This window comes from Ursus maritimus, unplaced genomic scaffold (assembly GCF_017311325.1).
Source record: "Ursus maritimus isolate PB19 unplaced genomic scaffold, ASM1731132v1 scaffold_14, whole genome shotgun sequence".
NCBI classification, from domain to species: domain Eukaryota; kingdom Metazoa; phylum Chordata; class Mammalia; order Carnivora; family Ursidae; genus Ursus; species Ursus maritimus.
In genome coordinates, this window is record NW_024423786.1 from 4997550 (window position 1) to 5021327 (window position 23778).

A 23778-nucleotide genomic window follows, 5' to 3' on the forward strand; every position below is an offset into this window, starting at 1 on the left:
CCACGTTCAGGAATGAACATGCTTTAACGCCCTCTGCTGTAACAGGAGGTGTTTGGGTGCCTTCTGGCCATCAGTTATCTGTGATCACCGGGTGTGTGTTATCGCCCCTGTTTTACAGGCGAGAACGCTGGGGTATGAAATGCTGGCCTAAGGTCCTATGCTGTCTGTGTGTCGGTCAGGGCTTTAAAGCCGCAGGGGAGCTGCCAGGGAGGACTTGCATTCAGTCCTGTCAGCTGTGGGTAACAGGCCTTTGGGGTTTCAGGATTTCCACGGAGCTGTCACGAGGGCCTTGGATGAAATAGACCAGGAGGGCAAGGACACGTTGGCCAGGGAGGAGCTGAGGCGCGGCCTGAGCGAACTCCCAGCCATCCGAGACCTTCACCAGGGGATCCTGGAGGAGCTGGGGGAGAGGCTGTTGCACTGGTGAGCCGTCCATGTTCTCCTGCCCCCTACTTCCTTTGCATTGGGGGGTGGGGGCGCTTAAAGCCCCAGCACGTGAAATAGTGTCTCCATTTGACCAATGCAGAAGCCAAGACACAGGTGTTAGGTCATTTGCCCAAAGTAAAACAAGCACGGGAGGGTCAAGCAGGGGTTGCCACCCAGTCATGTGACTCCAGCGCTCACCAATGAACACGGTGCTGGTCACAAGGCTGAGTTCTTGCTGTCCCATCCCCCTCCCCGGCTGCAGGGAGGGCCAGCAGAAGGTGGCTGACGTCTTCCTGGCCCGGGAGCAGGAGTTTGACCACCATGCCGCTCACATCCTGCAGTTCGACAGGTATCTGAGTCTGCTCAGTGAGAACTGCCTGCATTCTCCCCGGCTGGCAGCTGCTGTCCGTGAGTTCGAGGTGGGTCCCGTGGTCCTCTGAGAACCTGCTCTAAGGAACGGGGGTGGGGTGGGCATGGAATGGCTTATTGCAAATCAGTGGGGCTTCGTGGTAGGTCTGAGGCTGAGGGTCAGAGGGGAAGACCTGGCTAGGGGAGAAGAGGGTGACTCAGCAGGAGAGTAGACCTAGAACGGAGAGCATTCCCCGATGGGTGATTGATGACAACTCTATGAGCCCCCACCATGGTGGGGGTTTTAGTGACATTCTCCTGTCCCAGGAGAAAAGCACAAAGCAAGCTGGGACCTAGCCATTGAAGTGACCAACAAATGGACCAACAAACTGGGTATCCAGTTACTAGACAGAAAAACGGGGGCTCTTTTTTTCTTTTACTAACATTAGATGCAAAACAAGGATTAGTCGATGCATGTCACTAAATGTAGCCCTGACTGTGAGCCTGGAGGAAAGAACTGTCACAGCAGGGTGGTGCTAATCTGGGAGGCCTTCCTGGAGAAGGGGAACCTGGTTTTAGAGGTGGGGGAGAAGCGTGGCCAGGATGAGGTGTGGATGGGACAGTGTATGAGGGGTGCCTTGAGACAGGGGTGTCTGATGGAGTTTTGTCCTCCCTGTCTCTTGGGAGCAGCAGAGTCAGCAGGGAGGTGGCCAGAACGTGAAGCACCGGCTGCTGCGGGTGGTTCAGCGCCTCTTCCAGTACCAAGTGCTCCTCACAGGTGGGCTCCACAGGAGATCAGGGTGCACTGAGGTGATGCGGGGAGGGAAGACACCTGAGGAGGGGTGCCGGTGACGGTGGCAAGCTGTGTGGTGACAACCTCCCCTCCCGCCGTGGCGGGAATGGGGAGGGGGAGGATTGCTCTCAGTTCCTGGCACCTGCTCCTCCAGACATGCTAGACTCTGCCACCACCTTCCCTCCAGCTGAGCTTTGGACCCCCTGCTGCCACCTTGGAAACCTCACTTCACTGGCCACCTTCAGCCTCTCCCATCCTAAAGCACAGAAACTCATACCTTCCCCCCTTCTGCACTTCCTCAGTGGGTGTCTCACTTCCCTAAAGCTGTTCTTATCACCAAGCCCTGAGGTCAAATCAGTGGACATTTTCCACCTCAAACCTGCTCTGGCCATCTCTGTGGCTTTGCCACTGACCACTTCCTGCTTCTCGAAACCCTCTCATCCTGAGGCTTCTGTGATATACTCTCTCTCCCTGCCTCCCTCAGACCTCTCTACTATCCTTCTCCACCTGTGTTGACAACCTCCCTTCGTCCACTCTTCCATAAATGTCATAAATGTCAGTGTTTCTTGGGGCTCAGTCCTAGGTCCTCTTTCCTTCCTTCCCACTTTACAAACTCTCCCCAGGGAAAGTCATCCCCTCCCCTATCTCCACCTGCCAGAAACACCACACCTCTGTCCTGAGCTCCAGACTCATTTACCCAGCTGCCTTCCAAATGGACAGACCCCAGGCCTGGGGAACGGCTGTTCCAGTAAGGGAGACAGACACCACACGTCAAGATATACATGTAATTCCACGTAGTGACCAGGGCCATAAGGAAAGTATATTAGAGCCAAGGGACAGAGGATTTCTTCATCTAATTCAACAAATGTTTATTGAGCATCTACTGTGTACCACGCCCTGTGCTAGATGCTAGAGATAGAGCAGTAAATTAAACAGCCAGAACTCTGTGACACTGTGGAGTGTATACTTTAAAAAACTAACAAGTAAATAAAAATATGTCAGTGACAAGAACTCTGAAGAAAATAAAGCAGGTTAAGGGGATGGAGGTCAAAGGGCTCCGAATTAGATACAGCCCTCAGGAAGGACCTCTGAGGAGGTAACACTACATAGAGATCTCAGCCAAGTGAGGACAGGAACCCTATGAAGATCTGGAAGAGGAGAATATCAGGCAGAGGAGGTAGCGAGTGCAAAGGCCCGGGGGTAGTAACAGGCTTGGCATGTTCAAGCACTTGTAAGAAGGCCGGTATTGCCAGAATGAAAGAGCGACATGGAGAGGTAGCTAGAGAGGGCCAGCCCATGTAGAGCTTGTGGGTATAAATGTGTGAAAGGTTTAATATATCACACTCCGCTGTGTTGATGGTCACATGTGTTCCCCCAGTAGGCAGTGTGCTTCTCAGAGACAGGGTTCACCTTGTCTGTGTCCATATCCTGAAGGCATAGCACAGCGCCAGGCACACAGCAAGTGCTCAATAGATACTTGAATGAGTGAGTGACTAGCAGTGGTGGCAGTGATGCTGGTGAGGGTTCAGGGGCCTGTTTTGTTCTAGTGCGGTGGTGTGGCAGGCTAACAGGCATGAGAAGGTGGATACCCCATTCTTCTGGCACTTTTCTTCCAAGTCTGGAGGGGGGGGGCTCTTGCTGTGGACAGTAAGGCCTGGCCTCCCAGGGGCAAACTGACCCCTGGCTCTTGTTCTCCCTGCAGACTATTTAAACAACCTTTGTCCGGACTCAGCTGAGTACGATAACACACAGGGTAAGTGCAGCATGAACCCGGAGGATGGGGACATGTTCCTCTTTTAGTCCCTGTCCCCCCAGCTCTGGCGCAAGACATAGCCCCCTCCCTGGCAGCTGGATGTGCAGTGGATAGGAAACCTCTGGGGCTTCTGAGATGATTCCCCCCTCACCTCAAGCACAGGACTCCCCGGGATGGGCTGTCATCCAGTCAAAGGAGAGGGCAGTAATCAGAATTTGGTGATAGGAGGTGGTGCCTGGTCTCAAAAAGTCACTGCAGCGTCCGTTTCCTCCCAATTCTGTGTGACTGTCCCTGGATATGACCTACCAGGACAGTCCCTATTATATTCAATTTACAGCCAAGGGAACTAAGGCACAAAGTGGTCAAATCATTGTCAAGGACACTTAGGCGGTAGTAGCAAAACGAGGATTGGGCCTGTGACCTGACCCAGCTGTGGGAAAACTTGGTGCCACCCACAGACAAGCCCCTGCAACTGCGGTGATCCTGGGGAGCGGGTGGGAGAGAGGGGAGGATAGGAAAGACGCGAGGATGGTAGCTCCTGGACTGGCCCTCCTCCCCAGGAGGCCTGCTGTCTTCTCTGCTTCCCTCCACAGGTGCACTGACCCTCATCTCCAAAGTCACCGACCGCGCCAATGACAGCATGGAGCAAGGGGTAAGTCCGTTTCCTGGACTCCCTTCTCTGGGGTTCAGGCCTAGGACACCCTGTAGCCTGCCCAGGTCTTCCTTGTGATACTCCACTTCTGGGGGTGCTACAGGCAACCATCTTGCAAAGGCCCTTGGGTTCTGGCCCTGACACCTAGCTGTGTGACCTCAGGTACTGTGTGCTCCTGTCCGGGTCTCTGGTTCACCATTAGAATAGTGAGGGGGGCTATAGACTTGTACAGATCTGGTAAGTAATGTCCTGACTGTGGTCTGAGACCCTCTGCATCAGCATCTGGAATGCCTTGGAAGCTACAAATTCCTAGGCACACCTTAGATCTTCTCAGCCAGAATATCTGGGGGTCAGGTCCTGGGATACACATTTTAACAAGCACCCCAGGTAAATGTTTTGCTCACAAAAGTTTGAAATCACTTGTCCACAAGAATATGTGAGCTCTAAATGCGCGCCTGGTTCTGGAGTATGACTCTGTTTGTTGGACACTGATCCAGTATTTACTAGTTTTCTGCCAAGGATGGCCAACTTTATCCGACATCCCAACTCTGTTCAAGTGGCTACCTTGATTACTTGGGTCCCGTATTTTCTGCTCCACTAAAATGTGGCTGGAGCTTTGTGTTGAGAAGGATTCTGAGGCTGAGTCCTAGCCCAGGGGGAAGAGTTTGGTGATCAATTAGTGATGTATTCCATGGGCAGAGGTGGGAGTGATGGTACTATGCATGCCTAGTACTTGCTCAACTCTGCTGTGGCAGATACACAGAACGTCCTTTCAGCGAGTTATCCACTTGTAGAAGGAGAGGGGAGTCACATCGAGTGGACACCTACTGTATGTCAGTCTTGTGTTGGGGACTAGAGATACAGAGTTAAGGCATGAATCCCAGCACAGAGGAAATCACAGCTCATGGAGGAGTAAACATGTGGACATGATAAGCATCATGAGGGAGAGAGAAGATGCCACGTGGTTCAGAGAAGGGAGGCGTCCCTCCCAACTGGGGCTGTGAGAAGAGATGACGTGGGAGGTGCCCCCACAGGGAGGATACATGCCTCAAAAGCAAAGAGAGGAAAGCTGTGCCAGGAGGAGGGGCTGGCCTGGGCAGAGGCATGGAGATGGAGAAGCGTAGGTCACGTCAGAGTTCCAGGAGCCACCCAGCATGGCCGGAAGTGGGAGCAGGGTAGGTGAGGTAGGACAAGAGTCTGAAGAGATCGTGTTCTGGGTGTGAAAATCAGTACACCAGGCATGTCATCATCAGGTTGTCTCCCGTCCTGCTCTGAGGTCCATGAGCTCCTTGCTCTTGTTGTTTGGCATCCTGTGCGTCCAGTAAGATTTCCTTCAGTGTAGCCGAAGACAGAGATGCTGTGGCATTCCATGCCCCATCATGACAGCAGCAGGTGGGCTGGCTTCTCTGCACCTCGCTTTAGCCAGGGATGCCTCTGTTTCCAAAAAGGAAAACTAGGTCAGGAAGGGCTGTGTCTTCCCTCCTGTAGGTGAGCTCATGTGGGGCAATCTCCTGCAGGAGTTACTGGAGAAGCTGCAGCCAGACCCCCCCACCCTTCTCCCCCGGCTTTCTCGAAGACTGGGGTTAGATGCTGTGCCTGGCACAGGCTGGCTCTTGTCCCTCTAGCTGCCTGGGGACACCACACTGGGCCTGCTCTGCAGTAGCAGCCCCTACTGCACGCTTGCTGGCATTGGGCTAGGACTCTGCCTGGGCCATGGACGGGCGGGTCCAGATAAACCCTATACCAGGGCAGAACTCAGTGGCTTGAGTGGCTACAGGGCAGGCTGGGGCTCTGCCTCTCCCTCCCCATGGCCACTACCCACCTCAGGCCCCATCACTTCCCAAGCCTGCCATTCCATTCAGAGTGATCCTGTTAAAATATGTCTGATGGTGCTATTCCCCCCATTTTACAAAGCCTTCTATGTCTCTACATTGCATTCAGTACAATCTAGGAAGTACTTATTGGTTGTGAGAACCAGGGCGGTCTTCCTGGAGGCGGCAGTATTCACGTGGGTTTTATGCTCACATCAAACCATTGCCATAACTCCCCACAAAGGTAGCTAAGCTAGAGATATGATTTCTAGGAAGAGCCAGATCCCACCACCCTGAAATGGGGCCCACCTTGTCTGAAATGCCACTAATAAGCTCACTAGGATAAAGTACTGACAGCCAAGCCAAACTATAAAACCATTGAGCAGCCTGTTAACAGAAAACTGTTAGGTGATGGGAGAAGCTTTGAGAAGTGTGACTCTAAGAGCTGAGGCCCAGGTAACCTCTCCCCTGCCGTGACCCTCACATTTTGATGGAGGACAAGGAATAAGTGGGAGCATCGTGGAAGACAGGATGGGAAAGCCTTAGAAGTGGGAGAAGTCATCCTCACCAGCTTTTCAGGAAAGGCTGCGGCAGATTCCTGTGTAGCATCCTGTTCACGGTGACCAAGCCGCCTCTGTTGAGCAGGGGATCGTGCCCGGTGGTCTCCTCTAATCCTCAGGGGAACTATTATCAGCCAGTGTCACAGGCAAGGAACCTGGGGCCTGGAGAGACAAGTCGCTTTGCCCAGGATCACTCAGCTCTCAGCGTGGGAGCCGGGTTTGAACTTGAGCCTTTTTTAGCCACCAGGCCGGACATGCCTGCACACACCACTCACAGGTCCAGACCTGCAGCCTCACACACATTCTTGCGTGAAAACACGTCCACGTGCCCGTCGCGTGGCACCTGCTCCTCTCTCGCGTGACACACACAGATGTACATAAGGACCATTTTCTCTTTCCCACATTTGGGTCTTGTTTTTCCTTCACCCCGCTGTGAGGAATGCCGTGAGATGCCCGCGTGGAGGTTCAGACTTGGCTCCCAGGTTTGTGAGCTCTGGGAACTCCCTCAGGGACTGGTCTCAGGCTGCGTCAGAGCGTGGATGCGCCTCGCTTCTAACTGCACTTACTCAGACCGAGCTCAGGTTCCCTAGAAGAAAGATCCCACGTTGGGTTGCAAGGTCAGGCTTTCGAGGCTTTTGATGAAATTAGCCATTGACTGTCCTCTTCCCATAGCATGAAAGTAAACTGTCTCCCTCCAGAACAGAGTGAGGGGACAGGTGTAAGTCTGGGCTCTCCGATTTTCACTGTCTTTTTTTTAATAGACTTAAAAAAAAAATTTTATTGAGGTACAATACACGTAACATAAAATTGACCGTCTGAACCAGTTTTAAGTGCACAGTTCATCAGCATTAAGTACATTGACATTATTGTGTGACCATCACCACCATCCACTTTAGAACCTTCTCACTGTCTCCAACTGAAACTGTCCTTATTAAGTGCCCCTCCCCCCAGCCCCTGGCAGCCACCATCCTACTTTCTGAACAGATTTCATTTTTTAGAACAATCATAGTTACTCTAGAATCCCTGTCTGGTGGTTCTAATATTTGTGTCACCTCTCCTTCTGGTTTTGTTGAATGCTTTATTTCTTGAAGATGAGTTGGGGTTCTTTCTTGCTTTTTGTGTTGGAAGAATTGTGGAGACAGAGAGAGACTGTGGAGACTAGGGTAGGACCTACCCCAGAAGTGGGAGTGCCTGCTCTTTGATCAGGTCATTCACGTAAGGGGTGGGAGTTGGGTCAGTCCAGTCCGTAGCTGAGTTGGGTTTGGTTTTGTTATTGCTGTGTCACCTTCAGAGCCCCACAGACTTCACACTCGTCCAGAAGGGGGCTGCTATTATCTGGTACTGTTTGTGGAGCCTGAGATACCAGAGAGTTTTTCTCATTTTCCTTCTCCACCCTCAGCTTTTAGCAATCCCTGCAGCACCGAAGGGGCCTCTTTCCACACGCTTGTCCCTTCTAGAGGTAGACTGCTGTTTCCTGTTATGCAGTGCTATGCTCCTAAGTCTCTGCTCTCCGGGACAAGCCTCAGTCTTAAGCAGGGCCTTCGAGCCAGGCTTTCTCTGCTTTCCTGCCCCTCCTCTGCATGGTAGCCAAACACTGCCTTTTAGCTGTGGCAGGTTTCGGTCAGGTTTCTGCTTAGTATTAGTGCACAATCCTGGGCCCAAGGGGGTACCTCCCCTCTCCTCAGGGAAGACAGCTCTTGCCTCTGCCCTTTCCCCGGGAGCAGTGAGTGGCACTCTGCCTGTCCTCTGGGAGTGGATTTCTTGGCCTCTCCCAGGGGCTGAGGGTTTTGTATAAGAGAGGGGGCTCGGGAAGGGGGCTCGGGAAGGGGGCTCGGGAAGGGGGCAGGATTTTATGCCAGCCCCTCAGTGGCAGCCTGCTTGCCTTCACCACCAAGGGGGTTCTTTCTGGCCCCCTGCCCTGCCCTTAGTCTTCCTTGTGAGCACCTGCTGGGAACTGCTAGAAAAGACCTTGCAAGCGACTGCAGATGTGCCTCACGTCTGGGGCTCTCTGTTATTCTGAACCGTCCCACCAGCCCACACCTGACCTTTCAGAATCCATTAACATTTTAGAGGCTTGCTTCTCATCCTCTATGCTGGCCGCCTCTTCCTCCCATGTGTTGCAACAGTGCATGTGTCTCACGTCGCTGTGAACGGGCTTGTCAGTCTTTGGGATTCGGGTCCGTTGGTTGCCTTGGGACGTCAGCTCTCCACTAGATGTAGGAGAGTCAGGGCTCTGTAGATTATCCTTTTCTCACTATTAGGCTAGGGACACTGTTTTCTTGCAGAATTCTACATCACGAGTGAAAATGGAACTATTACACATTTCTAATGTGCAGGATTTTGTGCCCAAAGCTATGGACAGGGTAAAAGCTTTTTCAAGCCAATTTCCCTACACAAAATTTTCACCTTGTCAATTGACTTGAGAACCTGACCCTCCATAAGGTTCAGGGGGCACCCACCCCATGGGTTAGGCACTTGCCATTTCTAGCATAATGGGGTGCTAGAAGGGAGGCGTGTCACTGCACAGTATGGGTAACCGAGCGAGGGCCAACAGGAGTTCCCAGGTACACTTATTTTTCTTGAGGCAGCACAGATCTGTTTCTTCCCCAGGTGGAACATTTTCTTGATTACCCTCCCTCAGAGGGCCCACCCTGGGCTTCAAGCCCAGAGAGACAGTCTGGTCTTGGGCATGTCTCCTCTGGGTTAGTGACGTCTAGATGCTCCAGGCCTTATGGGGCATACAGATTTAGACTAGCATCCATGGCCTGGAGATATATATGCATATTGGATAGCACAGCAAGGGGAAGGGACTTTCCCCATCGCACACAGAAGATGGTGATGCCAGATCCCAGGCCCAGAGGGACTAGCCTGAGTATAGGCAGCCCACATGTCTGGCATCCTGCAGACCCAGGCTCAGGTCCCAGTCCTGCCACTGACGGGAGGTCAGATTTTGGGCAAGGCCCTTCTGGGTTCTGTTTTCCTTCTCTGAAGTAGAAGCAATGCCACTCCTAACAGAGGGGATAAGACCCCTTGAAGGGGTCCTGACCATCTCCCCCTCGCTCTGCTCCCACCCATAGGAAAACCTGCAGAAGCTGGTCCACATTGAGCACAGCGTTCGGGGCCAGGGGGATCTCCTCCAGCCAGGAAGGGTGAGTGCCACCGCCGCCATGGGCAGGGACAGAGGGCGGCCTGGTAGGCAGGCGGGTGAGGCTCTGATAAGACCCATTGTTCAGCTGGGCTGGTCCCAGACAGGCCTGGCTGCAGGTGCTGTTTACCCGCGGAGGGAGGGAGGGCAGGGTATGGGCTCTACCGGGCTCACAAGGCCCATGGGCTGCCTCCCCTGGGGTTTTCCACTTTAAGGACCTTTAAAGAAACAGTGCCATTTGGGTTCAGTGTCCCCTGTGGTCCTTTTCACCTCGGAGAAGAAGAGACGCCGAGTATTTTTAGTTTAGCCCAGCACTGCTGGGAAATCAGGAAAACTGTCTCTCAAGAGCCCCAACAAAGCATCTTAAAAATAACATTTTTCAAGAGACAGATTTACCCACTTTTAAGCTTCCAAATGGAAAACATAAAACTCAGCTCAAAAATAGTCAAAAATGTGTTTGTTACCTGCTATGGTCTATGAGGGACAAGAGACAAGGAAATGAGAGGTTGAGCTCAGGATAATTTACTCAAAATTAGCAGGGATCTCACTGGTCTGAGAGTCTATAAAATCATACTTAGCGTTTTGGCCCTGGGTCATCAGGTTAGGAAATATTTATTGAACATCGATTTTATTTATTTTTAAGTACCTTTAGACATCTATTTTAAACATCCTCCAGAATTACAGAGCCTGTAGCAACTGTTCCCAGGTCTTCAGCTGTTTAAGCAAACCTTCAGAAGCTCCGTTCTGAAGGTCTCGTCATGGCGGCCGACCTTGCCAGAACAGTGTCTGGGGCTTCGAAAAAGTCAAGGTGGAGTGCTCCTAAGAAGCAGAGCCACCTGTCTGTCCGCAGGGCTGTTTTGGCAAACATGGGCATCTCCCTAAAGCTGGGAATTCACCCGTGAGCTCTTCCCCGGCACTTTGAGAGGCATCAGAACTTAGGGTTCCCACTCAGGGCCTTTGCTCCTCCCTTCCTTAGGATGGCAGCAGGCATCAGCCTGACTCCCCAGGTCTGCTTCTCCCCCCACAGGAGTTTCTGAAGGAGGGGACACTGATGAAGGTAACAGGGAAAAGCAGACGCCCCCGGCACCTGTTCCTGGTAAGTACCTGGCCCCCAGCCCAGCCCCAGGACTGTCAAATTCTGTGCCAGTTTCTGGGGTCATTATTCAGAGACAACTGGAAGGGAGAGGTGGGTGCTGGAACAGAGCCGAATATTTAGGGTGAGGGTCATTCTACAGAGCTGAGCTCTCCAGAGAGCCAAGAGCTTCACCCTTACCAACCACAACACTTCTTGCATTATTTGAGTGATTTTGAATGGAATTTTGCCAAAATTGAACTACCCGTGTCCCCATCTGAAACATCCTAACACTGGGAAGTTGTTACCCTGGAAATAACTGTTCGACTGCCTTATCTAATGCATGAGAAAACTGAGATCCAGAAAGGGAGTGTCCTTGGCTGCATCTCCCAGCAGGTTGGTGGCAGAGGCCCAGAAGGGAACCAGGGTTGTGACCCCAGTCTAGCGCTTTCTCCACTGTGCACAAGACAGAATACAGTGTAACATTTCTGATGCTTTACAGCCACATTCTAGAGTACCAGGGAATGTCCAGGCCTGTCGCTTGGTAACATCAACCTCTGTGGCTGTTGAGCTACAAGCAGCAATTGCCCCAGTCCCACGACTCCAAGTTGTTTTGCTGATTAAGTTCTCCTACCTGCTGTATATAATTTTCTCTCTGTTCTTCACTATTTTAACTTTCATTTTTTTTATTACTGTCAGTCATGGCTGCCCCAACAGCCTCCTTGCACTTTGTTAGAATTGTGTGCAAAGTCACAGTAAACAGGCTCCAACTGTCTAGGAACCTGTTTCCGATATTTAGTGAGCGCCTCTGGTGTGCTGAGCACTGGAAACAAAGGGATAAAAGCCTCATGCTGTACACTCAACCTTCAGTGTCTAATGTAAATATTGAGTTATGAGAATTGTGTGGACGGAATCTCAGGGCCACGGGAGCAAAGAGGAAGAGCAAAGAGAGTCGGGGGGAGACAGTCCTTTATTCCATGTTAGTCTAAAAATTTGAGAACTCTTTGTATTGAGAAGAAATCATACCCTTGACTTTAGGGATATCTGTGTGGTCATGAGTCAGAGTGAGCAGGTTAGATCCGAACCCAACACTTAGCCCCTCTGTAACCCATAGACAAGTCACAGACATGTTTGAGCCCCCGGCTTCCTGGGAGGAAAGTAGAAATACCGGGTGGTTTGGGGAATTAAATGAGTTCATAGAAGCAGCTTATTTGGTAACTTCGGTTACCAAAATTTGGTGTCTTCCCTTCCCTCTGACAATTGCCCCATGGGACACAGGTCCTCCCTCTGCACCAGCACAGCCCTGGGGACAGTTGGAGCCCACGACCGTGTCCTCTGAGTCTTTTCTTCTCAGGATGAGAAAGGGAGGTCCGGGATGGTGATAAAGGAGCATGAACTTTGGAGTCAGATAGACTAGATTCATATCCCAGTTCTGACACTTACTGGCTCTAGGCCCATGGGACCCCTGTCACTGCCCTTCTCTTTACACCGGGGTAATAGTCCCTCCTGCCAATGAAGGAGGGGAGTGAAGCAGCAGCTGGAATAGAGGGAGCTCCGTGCTGGTCCCCTAGCCATTCCCCCTCTGGCCACCTCCTCTGGCCAGGCTCCGCCTGTGCTTATGCCTCTCACAGGGACCTTGACTGTCAGGGAAGACACAGTGTCAGGATCTTCCGAGTCTGTCCTTCTCCCCTCCCTCTCCTCCTACCCCTTTCCTGCTCCTTCTCTCCCTCTTCCCTCCCTCACATGTCTTCTAGCATCTGACTGGCCCTTCATCATAGCCTCCCCCTCATGCATCTCGATGCTAGGCCTCGGTCTGTCTTATTCCCTTGTTATTGTTAGGCCATAGCTCCCTGCAGGCTGAACCTGGGTCCCAGTCTTTGCTGTCTTAGCACCTTCATAAATAGATGGGAGGATGATAGACAGGTTCTTGAGCCAGGAAGAGCCATGATGAACTCACTTAAGAATTTTTCTTCCTCATAAGGTGCCAGTTTCATAAAATAATTCTAACTGTAGAACAAAGTCAGGGCATCTGCCCACCAATGCACAGAGGTTTTGGTAATGCTACAGAGAGGTTCCCACCATGGCCCCAGGCAGTAGGTGGGGCTCCCCACTGGTGGCTCATTATTGTGAGAGATTCCCCTTTACTCCTCTGTCTTCCTCCAAATCAGGCTGTAAAACACGCGCTTTGAAGAGGAAAGGAGAACTATGGGCAGTGGGAGGCAGCCCAGTCCTGACCACTCATAAAACCCCAGGGTGCTAATGGCAGTTGCCATGGCAGCAGGTACTTGAGGGGCAGCCACACAAAGGCTGGGACTGCTCTGATGAGTGACATAAGCCAGTTCCCCAGGGGGGGCGGGCTTATGAGCAAGGCTCTGTGCCCAGGTTTGGCTACTGTCCCCAGATGGGGCCCGGACTCACTGTGTGGCCACCCCCAACACACCACACCTGAACACAGTGGAGGCACATTCATTTACTTATGACAGTGCCTCTGCCATTTACAAGCTTTGTAGCCTTGGGCAGGTTGTCAAGGCTCTCTGTGCCTCAGTTTCTCCCTCTGTGAAATGAGGATAATGGTAGAGCCTGGGGTGGTTGGGGGCTGAATTGAGATCAGGGCACTTAGCTCAGCACCTGGCACAGAGTGAGTCTTGTCATTATTAGAAGGACAGAGCTGGAAGGGGCTTTGAAAGTTCCTCTGACCTGGGGGTCAGCCTGCCACCTGTTTTTGTTAATAAAGGTCTGTTGGAACACAGTCTCATGCATTTGTTCATGGTTGGTCTGTGAATGCTTTTGTACCACAATGACTGAGTTGAATAGTTGTGACAGAGACTCTATGACCCATAAAGACTTGAATATTTACTATCTAGCCCTTTCTTAAAAAGTTTGCTGGCCCCTGGTCTCCTCCAACTCTGGTTAGAGACAGTGATGTCCAGAGAGAGGCAGGGTTTGCTGGAGCTCACCCAGCAGCTCTGGGTCTAGGCCAGGTCTCCCGCACTGCTCTGGTTGCGATGTTGGGATCCTACGAGCTGGTGGCAGGAAGCCTCGTCTGTCTATTCTCTTCCCTCAGCAGACTCTCTGTGGGGGGAAGAAACACTAATCCTGAGTTCTTGCTCTGTTTCAGCCCCTTAGATGCCTTGTCCTGTTCAGTCCTCACAGCACCTCTAGTTTATACTGGCTCCCACGTATGGTGGGCTCAGTGGGGACCATTCTTTCTCAGCATCCATAATGAGGTAGGGGTGGCAGTGCCCCCCTGCTTTGCAGGGAGGAAGCTGAGGCTCAGAGAGGGAGCCAGCTTGTCCACAGTTGCACAGCTGCTACGGAGCAGGGTGAGGATTGCCATTGTCTTTTCAAACTGTAAACCTTTTAGCCAAACAGAAACACGCTCCCCTATGGAGGTGAGGTGACTTTCACTATATTTCCTCCAGTCTGCCCTGGATGGGGGCAAAGAGCTTCAGTTGTTCATTCAACAAATATTGAGTACCTCCCATGGTCATTGGAGATACACCAGTGACCAGGACCCACCAGCTCCCTGTCCTCAAGGAGCTTCTTCCCTCCCCCTCCCTTAACTATACTTTATGACAGCTTCATTTGTAGAGTAAAATATATCAATTTTAAGTGTACGTATCTGCATATTGACTAGTGTGTGTCGTTGTGTAACCGCCATCTGGGTCAAGATAGAGAATATTTCTAGATCACCCGCGCAAAAGTTTCTCTGTGCCCCTTAGCACTCACTTCCCCATCCCCTGCCCCCAGCAACCCCTGGCCTAATTTCCATCACTGCAGATTAGTTTTGCCTGATCTGGAGCTTCATATACATGTTATGAAGCAGTGTGTACCCGTGTGTCTGACTTCTTTCACTTAGCATGTTTCTGAGGTTCATCCATGCTAAGATGTGGACCATCAGTTCCTTTCGGTTGCTCTGTAGTTCTCCACAGTATGGATGTACCATAGTTCATTTATCCATCCACCTCTTGATGAGACATTTGGGGTGTTTCCACTGTTTGGCTGTTATGAATAAAGCCTCCGTGAACATTCCTGTACTTGACTTTTTGTGGACATCTTCATTTATTCCTCTTAACTATCGAACTGGAGTGAAATTTCAGGGAAGGGACTCATGTGTTTGCCCAGAGCAGTTTTGCTCTCCTGTGAGGGTCACTGAGGAATGCAAGGTGCCTCTACTCTCTAGAGCTCAGTGACCCTCCAGGACAGACACCGACACAGCCTGCACGTCTGATGGGGTTTCCTTCTCCCCAGATGAGCGATGTGCTCCTGTACACGTATCCCCAGAAGGATGGGAAATACCGGCTGAAGAACACATTGCCCGTGGCCAGCATGAAGGTAAATGCCTGGTGCCAGGCACCTGGGGGGGGGGCGTAGAGGGACCTCAGGGGAAGAAAGATAGTATTACCACTTGTAGGAGCTCAGAGACCAGCAGAAAGAGGCAGCCCCAAGGAAACAGTGTTACATGTGGGTTATAGCAGGATTGTGCTGTAGTAGTCCGGGGAGAGGGGAGAGGGAAGGAGGACTTCCTGGAGGAGGGGAGCTGAATCATTTAAAGTAGATAATACTTGGACAGATGGGGAAGGGGAAAGGGAAGGGCATCCTAAAAAGAGGAAAACACATAAGGAAACATTTGGAAGGAGGAAATAAGTGGGTGTTCAGTAAAGTTTTTTAAACTGTGGTAAAATATACATAACATAAATTTACCATTTTAACCATTTTTAAGTATACAGTTCAGCGACATTACATATATTCACACTGTTGTGCAACCATCACCACCATTCATTTCTAGAACTCTTTTATCATCCCCAGATGAAACTGCAGCCCTGTTCCTAACTCCCCATTCCTCCAGCCCCTGCCATCTACCATTCTACTTTTTGTCTCTAGGAATTTGTTCTAGATAGTTCATGTAAGTAGAAACATACAGTATTTGTCTTTTTGTGACTGGCCTATTTCAGTTAGCAGGATGTCCCCAGGGTACATCCATGTTGCAACCTGTGTCAGAATGTCCTTCCTTTTTATGGCTTAATGATATTCCATTGTACACATAGACCACATTTTGTTTTTCCATTCGTTCATGGATGGACACTTGAGTTCCTTTCAGCTTTTGGCTACTATGAATAATGCTGCTATGAACATGGTGTACAAGTATCTCTTAGAGAGCCTGCTTTCAGTCCTTTAGGGTACATACCCACCCTCCTAGGGGTGGGCAGGTGCTCACCGAGTTGGAGGCTGTACTCCCCCATACACACACACACACACACACACACACACACACACACACAGAGCAGCTATCACCAAATGAAGGTTTACCCTTTGCAGATGAGGAAACTCAGGCTCAGAGAGGGACGGTGTGAGGACCAGAAGAAGAGTCGGGTCTGTGGTTACCCCTCCCTGCCCCCACCCTGACAGTCTGCTGTTGGTTTTCCAGGTCAGTCGCCCTGTGATGGAGAAAGTGCCCTATGCTCTAAAGCTCGAGACTTCCCAGTCCTGCCTGACTCTGTCTGCGAGGTATGGGGAGGTGGGCAGAGGGAGGGTCTGGGGGATAGAGGGGCAGGATTTTACAGGTGTTAAAGGTTGGAATAACAAGCTGGTTGTGTCATTTCTATTTTGGTGTTATTTTGAGTCAAGGGACTTATTTTCTAGAGGCTGTCATTTAAATATAACAATAACAATATCTCATGTTTGTAAAAGTCTACAGATTATTGGGTCTTTACAGCAATGCAAGAAGTTAAGGCGAGTAAAAATGCATTGTGCACTTTAGTTCATAAAGTGGTCTCCTTTTAGGCTTTTACATCCGGAGAGTGAGAGAAAAACATAAAGAGTGAGCATTCATCATTTGCCTTTCCCTGGTATGGGGGTGTGGCCTCTCTATCAGAAGCGTCTGTGTTTTCTCCAGGCCTTTGGCTACCCGGGGATCCCACCTCACTCACTCTAGGCAGCAAAAGAGCTTCCCCTTCTCCCTCTTTCAGGGCAAGGCCAGCTCGAGCTCTCAGGGCTCAAAACCAGGGAGATGTGGCCCCTCCTGGGGCCACTGTGGGCACGTGGGGGCCGGGACAGGGTCCGCAAGGCATGGGTGTCTCCCCTCTCAGCTAGTGCATGACCCTGGGGGTGGCAGCAGTGCCCTTTGTGTGTGTGTGGGGGGGGGTGGTGCCAGGTGCGGCACAGGGTGCACACACACTGATACTCACATTCTCATGCCATTGTATTTTCTCATCCAGCGTTTATTAGCCACTCCTCAGGGCCAGGTCCTGTGCCTCGGACACAAGAGTTAAACCTCGCTGTGCTCAGGGGAAGCCTGCATTAAGGGCAGGAGAGTTATGTATTGGTCATGATACACAGCATAACTGCTGTGATAGTTAAAAGTGTTGATGACAAGAGTAATATGCATTGGGCATCTGCTGGGTCTCAGGCACCTCCTCTGACCCCATTGCCACCCTTGGATGTGAGGCTTGAGACTTCTCCCATCATGGGGAGTTGAGGCCTAGAGAGGAGTCACATGGCCATGTGTGGAGGGATAGGGCTCAAATGTAGGACTGTGTGACCCGGAGCTCTTATCCACTACTATCTACTGCCCAAGTGGGTAGAAGAAAAAATTCCAAGGAGTGACCATCCACTGGGGAAGTGAGGGAAGGTTTCATGGAGGAGGTGATGCCTGGATGGGGTTCCATGGCATCTTTTCTCCTCATCTCTAGGTACAGTCAGGGGCCTGAGAAGGCCCAGGGTATGGTTTCTATTTGTCCAGCTGTGAGGTGTGGGTGGTGACAGGCCACATGCAACCCTTCAGGTGAGGCTGCCCATCTCTGCTAGGCAGAGATGCCCTCTGGCCAGAGGCCTCAAGGAGCCACTGTCACTGACGGGCTGGTCACCTTCCTACATGCCCAGATACTTCATGCTGAAGCTTCCAGGAGACAGGGGGACCCATACATTTCCCTTCAGGGACATGGCATCTGGTTGACCATTCTCTCCCACCCCCACCTCCCTCCCAGGCCGACCTGGTCCCTTCTCCTGACTTTCCTGGGGCAGGCCACACTCTTATGCAGGGTGGGAGCGACACCTAGTGGGCCCTAGGAGAATTTTCACCCTGCTGCCTCTTGGGACTGTGCTCACCACTCAGAAACCCCTGCAGGGCAGGGTGCAGAATGGGGATTTGGGAAGTCAACTCATTGGGTGAGGTAGTGTCTGGGAAACTATGTGGGAAAATGAGGAGGAAGATGGGGAGACAGGCTTGTTGCACTTTTCCATCTTTGCCTACCCCTCTCCTCCCCTCGTACGCAGCCCTCTGCACCCTGCCCCCCTGTCCCTCCTAAGGGTGGGACCCTCTGCATCTCCCTAATGCCCTGTGCTTCTGCACAGTGCTTTGACATTAACAAACCCACGTGTCATTTCTTCCCCACAGCAGCTCTGGGAGTTAGAGGGATAGTGTTGACAGTCCCGTGTTGCAGGGAAAGAAGCAGGCCCAGAGGACAGCTACCTTGCCCTGGCTGCCCTGCTAGTAGATGGAGGTGCCGAGGTACAGTCCTAGGCTGGTCTGGCAGACAGCCGGTGCTTGGTGGGATCTCAGACACCGAGAGGCACAGCCAGGGGAAAGGTGGGGGACTTGATCTACACTGAGGAGCAGAGGCCGAGCTGCCGTGCATGCTGCATGCCTTGCTCACGCCACTTCGTGCCCACAGCTCCTGTGCGGAGCGGGACGAGTGGCACAGCTGTCTGAGCAGAGCCCTCCCTGAGGATTACAAGGCCCAGGCTCTGGCTGCCTTTCACCACAGTGTGGAGGTGAGTGGGGGCCCTGAGACCCACCTGACATCAGCCTCACAGCCCGGGGTTTCCCAGGGCACCCACACACCCAGAAGGACTCTCAGCTCCTCCTTTCGGGCTCCTCCTCCCACCCCTTCCACCACCTCCCCCATGGCGGGGCAGTCACTGTGCAGCCCAAGTACAGCACCTCCGGACGGCTCTGTTTCTGACCCAAGGTTAGCATCCTGGAGGATGCAGTGGGGTGGAGGGTGTTGTGGAATTAGAACCCACCCACACGTACACACCCTGTACAGGAAAGAGGGCACCCATCTAGCTATCTCCTGACCACACTGCTCACCCCACCCCGTTGCTCCAGATACGGGAGAGGCTGGGGGTCAGCCTGGGGGAGAGGCCCCCCACTCTGGTGCCTGTCACACATGTTATGATGTGCATGAACTGTGGCTGCGACTTCTCCCTCACTCTGAGACGTCATCACTGCCATGCCTGTGGCAAGGTGAGTCACCTCATCTGGGTGAGTGTGAACATAGAGTCATGTGGGGTGGGGATTCAGGGGCACCCAGCAGTTGCTATTGGGCCCAGGGCAGGGTGTTTTCACACTAACCCTGTGAGGTAGGGATTGTCAAGCCCCATTTTACTGATAGCCTCAAACCAAAAGAAAATCATAGCACATGCAGTTACTGCCTTTGGAGAAAAAGTATCGTGTCCTGGTTAAGGGCTCATCAGAAGAACTGATAGACACTTGCACAGAAATTCTCTGTCTCCGTGATAGAAAAGCAGGGGGACTTGGCACAGAACAGTCCTTGGAGAAGTGGGGGGTGAGTCAGCAGAGGGGAGAGGGTGCTGGCCCTCTGTACATGCACATGCAGAGGACGACAGCCATTCCAACGTGTGTCCCCGACTGGGCTTGCAGATTGTGTGCCGGAACTGTTCAAGAAACAAATACCCTCTGAAGTACCTCAAGGACCGGATGGCCAAGGTCTGTGATGGCTGCTATGGGGAGCTGAAGAAGAGGGGCGGGGATGTCCCAGGCCTGATGAGAGGTAACCTGGGGACCACTGTTCTTCTGGGTGGCTTTTCACTGACCTGTGGTTGGTGCCTGGAATCACTTTCCTGGGGAGGCTCAGAACAAAAGCAGCCCTAGAGGAAGAAATAGGGGTTTAAACTCATATCTGGGGCACCATTTCCCAAAATGTTAGCTCCATGGGAAATGGATAGACAATCCCAGAAGAAGGGCCTGTGGGCAGCTAAGCTTGGGAAATGCTGGGTCAGTGCCTCTCTGTGAAGGGGGCGGCAGGCATGGTGCTTCAGGTTTACTTTGCCATAGTGACCCTCTCTCTTTTTGAAAATGTTCTGTAGACTTCTGTTCTGTGGGACCTTTACAGGATAAGGATTTTGAGACAGATAGCAGGGGAGTTGTGGATCAGGGGAGGGCTGAGGGCTCCTTGAGTGATAAAGGAGCCTGAGGAAGCCAAGCTGGTCCCTGAGAGACTGTGCTCAGGGTACAAGCTGCTTGGGTCAGAGGGACAACAAGTGTATCCTGGGTCTAAAACCGAAGATTTCTCCTCCCTGGGGCCACCTGAGGTGAAGAAGGGATAGCCAGCACCCAGGAAAAGCCTTCCTTCTTGGCCCCTGTGGCCTTTGTGTCACTAGAGGGAGTGTGCCTGTCTTTCTGGTCACACCTAATCCCCATCATGAGGCTGATTCCCATCTTGGGAAGGACCCAGAGCTCTAATTTTACAGGAATTGGCATTCCAAAGCAAGACGCGTGCCTGTCCATGTGGACACTCACCTCCTTTCCCCTGTGGCTTGTCTTGGTTACAGAGCGGCCCGTGAGCATGAGCTTCCCCCTGTCCTCCCCCCGCTTCTCGAGCAGTGCCTTCTCATCCGTCTTCCACAGCATCAACCCCTCGACCTTCAAGAAACAGAAGAAAGTCCCTTCAGCCCTGACTGAGGTAAGGCAGGTGGACTGCCTGTGTAGGAGGCAAGGGTTTTAGAAGTTTCATGGTCCTCCATGGTGGGCAGGCTCAGACCACCCCTCCCTCCCCAGCCTGGCTGAGCTCTTCAGGACAAAGAGAATTCCCAGTGGGAGACAGTCTAGTGACAAGGACTGACTCACCACTAACAAGGGCCTGTCTCTTGGGCATGACTGATACGATACCTACTTGGTGGCAGAAGGCAGGACCTGAAATGTAGGTGGTGTTAGAAGTCTTTCCCATCCCTCTCTCCCCTCCAAGTCTTTCTTTTTGTCTCCTTACTTTCTCTCCTGTCCCATGGCCTAGACCTGGTCCCCAAGGGTAGTGCAGCGATCACGGGGGTTCTTCTGACTGAAATAGCCACGGTCCTGGCTCACCCCTCCCTAGCAGGCCCTCAGAGCTGCGCTGTCCGCTCAGCCTGCGGGCCCCAAATGGCCTCAGGTCCTGAGCCTCCTGGAGGGTGTAGGACTGTCTGCAGGAAGCCTCAGAATTGCTTAAACTCAAGTCCATCCTGGAAGGAGGGCCAGATGATATGTCTGTATTCTGGTCACAACCACAAACAAATATGTGCCCGTGAATATACAAGCTGTCAAAAGAAGTGTGACCAGCTGTTTCCAAGTTTTTGCATTAATATTCGTTATTGAGTAGCAGGTGGCAAGGGTTTAAAAGAGAGTTAGCGTATGGAAACTTTAAAGGGGTGCAGTTCTCATTCACTTAATTCCGTTGCATATTAAAAATCTTGGGAATAACAGATATATGGTAAAAAAATTTTTTTTCAAAACAGCACAAAAGAATACTGATAAAACATGAGTTTCTCTCCCTCCCCAAACTCCTCCAGCCCCACCTACCCCCAGAGGTAGCCACCATCAAGTTTCTTATGGATCCTTTTGTGTGTGTGTGTGTGCTGAAAAGACAACAAGTTGTGCTGACTCTTCTGTACACTTTTCACACGAAATTTCTCTTAGCTATCCTTCCACATTTCCTCAGACACACAAATCTCATGCTTTTTACGTTGTATGGTTGCAGCGCCATTTATTTAATTAGTCCCTTCGCACCAATGGAGAAAAGAGCACCTTTTCACTTTTGCTGGGGTGGTCGCTTACAGAACCTGAATGTTCCATGGGCACAGAGTTTGAGAACCGCTGCTCTTAGCCTTCTAGAATCCAGCTGTCTCTGATGCTGGTGTCCTAGCTAGCCCTTTGGTAATTCTTGCTCAAAGTGACAACCTTTTTATTAGCCAGCAAAGACTGCCCTTAGTGGGTTTGCAGCAGCCCCAGGAGAAATGTGCCCCACCCTGTCACCCACTGCCCTGTCTCCTTTCCCCAGGAGCTCCACCTTAGCGGTAAGCCCTGCTCCCCCATGAGGAAGTCTGCAGAAATGCTGCCTCCCTCAGCATCTGCCAGAAAGGGAGGTCAGAATTGGTTTCCCCCAACATACTCTGTCCACTTTGCCTTTCTCACTCTGCGAGCTGCCCTGGCAGGGCAAGTGCAGGGAGAGAAAGCCAGTGTCTGGTGCTGGGAGTCCTGGAACCTGTGGCGGAGGCAGGCTCCTTTCCTGGTACTTCTTAAAACAGCCCAGGCTGGGCACCAGGGTGGCTCAGTCGGTTGAGCGTCTGCCTTCTGCTCAGGTCATGGTCTTGGGGTCCTGGGATCAAGCCCCACGTCAGTCCCTGCTCGGTGGGGAATCTACTTCTCCTTCTCCCTCTGCCCCTTCCCCCACTCATTCTCGCTCTCTCTCATGAATAAATAAAATCTTAAAAAAAAAAATCCCAGGCTGGTGGTGGCCTCCTTTCCCTGCAAAGAAGTTCATTGACATTAGGAGTATTTGCCAAGAGATCCAAGTTCTTACCCTCTCTCCAACTAAGTAGGGATTTGACCTTCAGTAGATAGCGCCATGCCTCCAGGCCTCAGTTTCCCCATCTGTAAAATGGGAAAGTCAGATAAAATTATTTCCAAACCTGGCCTTCTTGCTCTGATAGTAAGATTAGAATTTATGACCGGTTCCGCGGGTCAGGCACCATACCTGTCAGGCACCTGTCTTATGTCATTTAATTCCAATTTTGCTAGTAGGGAAACTAAGACTTAGAAGAAGTAAATTGCCCATATTGCCCATCAAATAACTGGGAGAACCTGGGCTGGAACCACAGACTGGTATTGCTCTAAACATGTGTTGGGTTCTGAACCCCCACATAAAGACTGTGCAACAGACAAATACTACTTCTAGTAACAACGGAAATTAAAACTCCCCATTAGGAAGAAGATTATAAAACCTTTTAAGTAAATATTACAAAGAGGATCCGTCCTTAACTACAAGAGATGAGCTTAAAAGTGTAAGAATCAGAGACGCCTAGGTAGCTCAGTCAGCTGAGCGTCTCACTTGTGGTTTCGGCTCAGGTCACAATCTCAGGGTCATGAGATCGAGTCCCACATCGAGCCCCCATCAGGCTCCACACTCAGTGCAGAGTCTGCTTGAGATTCTGTCTCCCTCTGCCCCTCCCCCCAACTTGTGTTTATGCATGTTCTCTCTCTCCAAAATAAATAAGATCTTTAAAAAATTTTTTAAAAATGTAAGAATCTAATTTATTTTTTTGAGTGTGTATGTGTGGGTTTTTTAATTTTTCAAGGTTTTGTTTAAATTCCAGTTAGTTAACAGTGTTTATTAGTTTCAGGTGTACAATATAGTGATTCAGCACTTCCATACACCACCTGGTGCTCATCGCAACAAGTGCCCTCCTTAATCCCCATCACCTATTCCACCCGTCCCCCCACCCCTCCCCTCTGCTAACCATCGGTGTGTTCTCTGTAGTTAAGAGTCTGTTTCTTGGTTTGCTCCATCTCTTTTTTTTCTTCCCTTTGCTCATTTGTTTTGTTTCTTAAACTCCACATATGAGTGAAATAATATGGTGTTTTTCTTTCTCTGACCGACTTATTTCACTTAGCATAGTTCTCTCCAGCTCCATCCATGTCATTGCAAGTGACAAGATTTCATTCTTTTTCATGGCTGAGTAAAATTCCACCATATGTATTTACTACTTCTATATCCATTCATCGATTGGTGGACACCTGGGCTGCTTCCATATCTTGGCTGTTGTCGGTAATGCTGCTATAAACATCGGGGTGTGTGTATCCCTGTGAATTAGTGTTTTAGTATTCTTTGGGTAAGTACCCAGTATTGTGATTGCTAGATCTAGATAGTTATTTTAACTTTTTTTTTTTTAAAGATTTTATTTATTTATTCGACAGAGATAGAGACAGCCAGCGAGAGAGGGAACACAAGCAGGGGGAGTGGGAGAGGAAGAAGCAGGCTCCCAGTGGAGGAGCCTGATGTGGGGCTCGATCCCATAACGCCGGGATCACGCCCTGAGCCGAAGGCAGACGCCCAACCGCTGTGCCACCCAGGCGCCCCTAGATAGTTATTTTAACTTTTTGAGGAAACCTCCATACTGTTCTCCAGAGTGGCTGCACCAGTTTGCATTCCCAACAACAGTACA

General features: G+C 51.2%; 1 protein-coding gene and 1 long non-coding RNA gene across 4 annotated transcripts in view; one reads left to right on the forward strand and one right to left on the reverse strand.

Annotated features, from left to right (window-relative positions):
• Positions 1-20225, reverse strand: part of LOC103669519 — a 44677-nt gene extending 24452 nt beyond the window's left edge. The window contains exons 1-4 of one of the 2 annotated variants that reach the window (XR_005834516.1): positions 20105-20225; positions 19399-19452; positions 6352-6929; positions 4787-5406 (exon numbers count right to left, since the gene is read on the reverse strand). This is a non-coding gene — a long non-coding RNA (uncharacterized LOC103669519). Of the gene's footprint in view, positions 1-4786; positions 5407-6351; positions 6930-19398; positions 19453-20104 lie in introns of those variants that run through there. The other variant, XR_570313.2, reaches the window with a different exon arrangement.
• FGD5 (FYVE, RhoGEF and PH domain containing 5) overlaps positions 1-23778 on the forward strand; it is a 120266-nt gene that overhangs the window by 87372 nt on the left and 9116 nt on the right. The window contains exons 6-18 of one of the 2 annotated variants that reach the window (XM_040628411.1): positions 263-423; positions 689-845; positions 1465-1552; positions 3270-3320; positions 3914-3972; positions 9421-9492; positions 10516-10584; positions 14812-14895; positions 15989-16068; positions 18234-18333; positions 18671-18808; positions 19226-19355; positions 20137-20267. In XM_040628411.1, coding sequence (XP_040484345.1) covers positions 263-423; positions 689-845; positions 1465-1552; positions 3270-3320; positions 3914-3972; positions 9421-9492; positions 10516-10584; positions 14812-14895; positions 15989-16068; positions 18234-18333; positions 18671-18808; positions 19226-19355; positions 20137-20267 — 1320 coding nt within the window. The remainder of the gene's footprint in view (positions 1-262; positions 424-688; positions 846-1464; positions 1553-3269; positions 3321-3913; positions 3973-9420; positions 9493-10515; positions 10585-14811; positions 14896-15988; positions 16069-18233; positions 18334-18670; positions 18809-19225; positions 19356-20136; positions 20268-23778) is intronic. The other variant, XM_040628410.1, reaches the window with a different exon arrangement.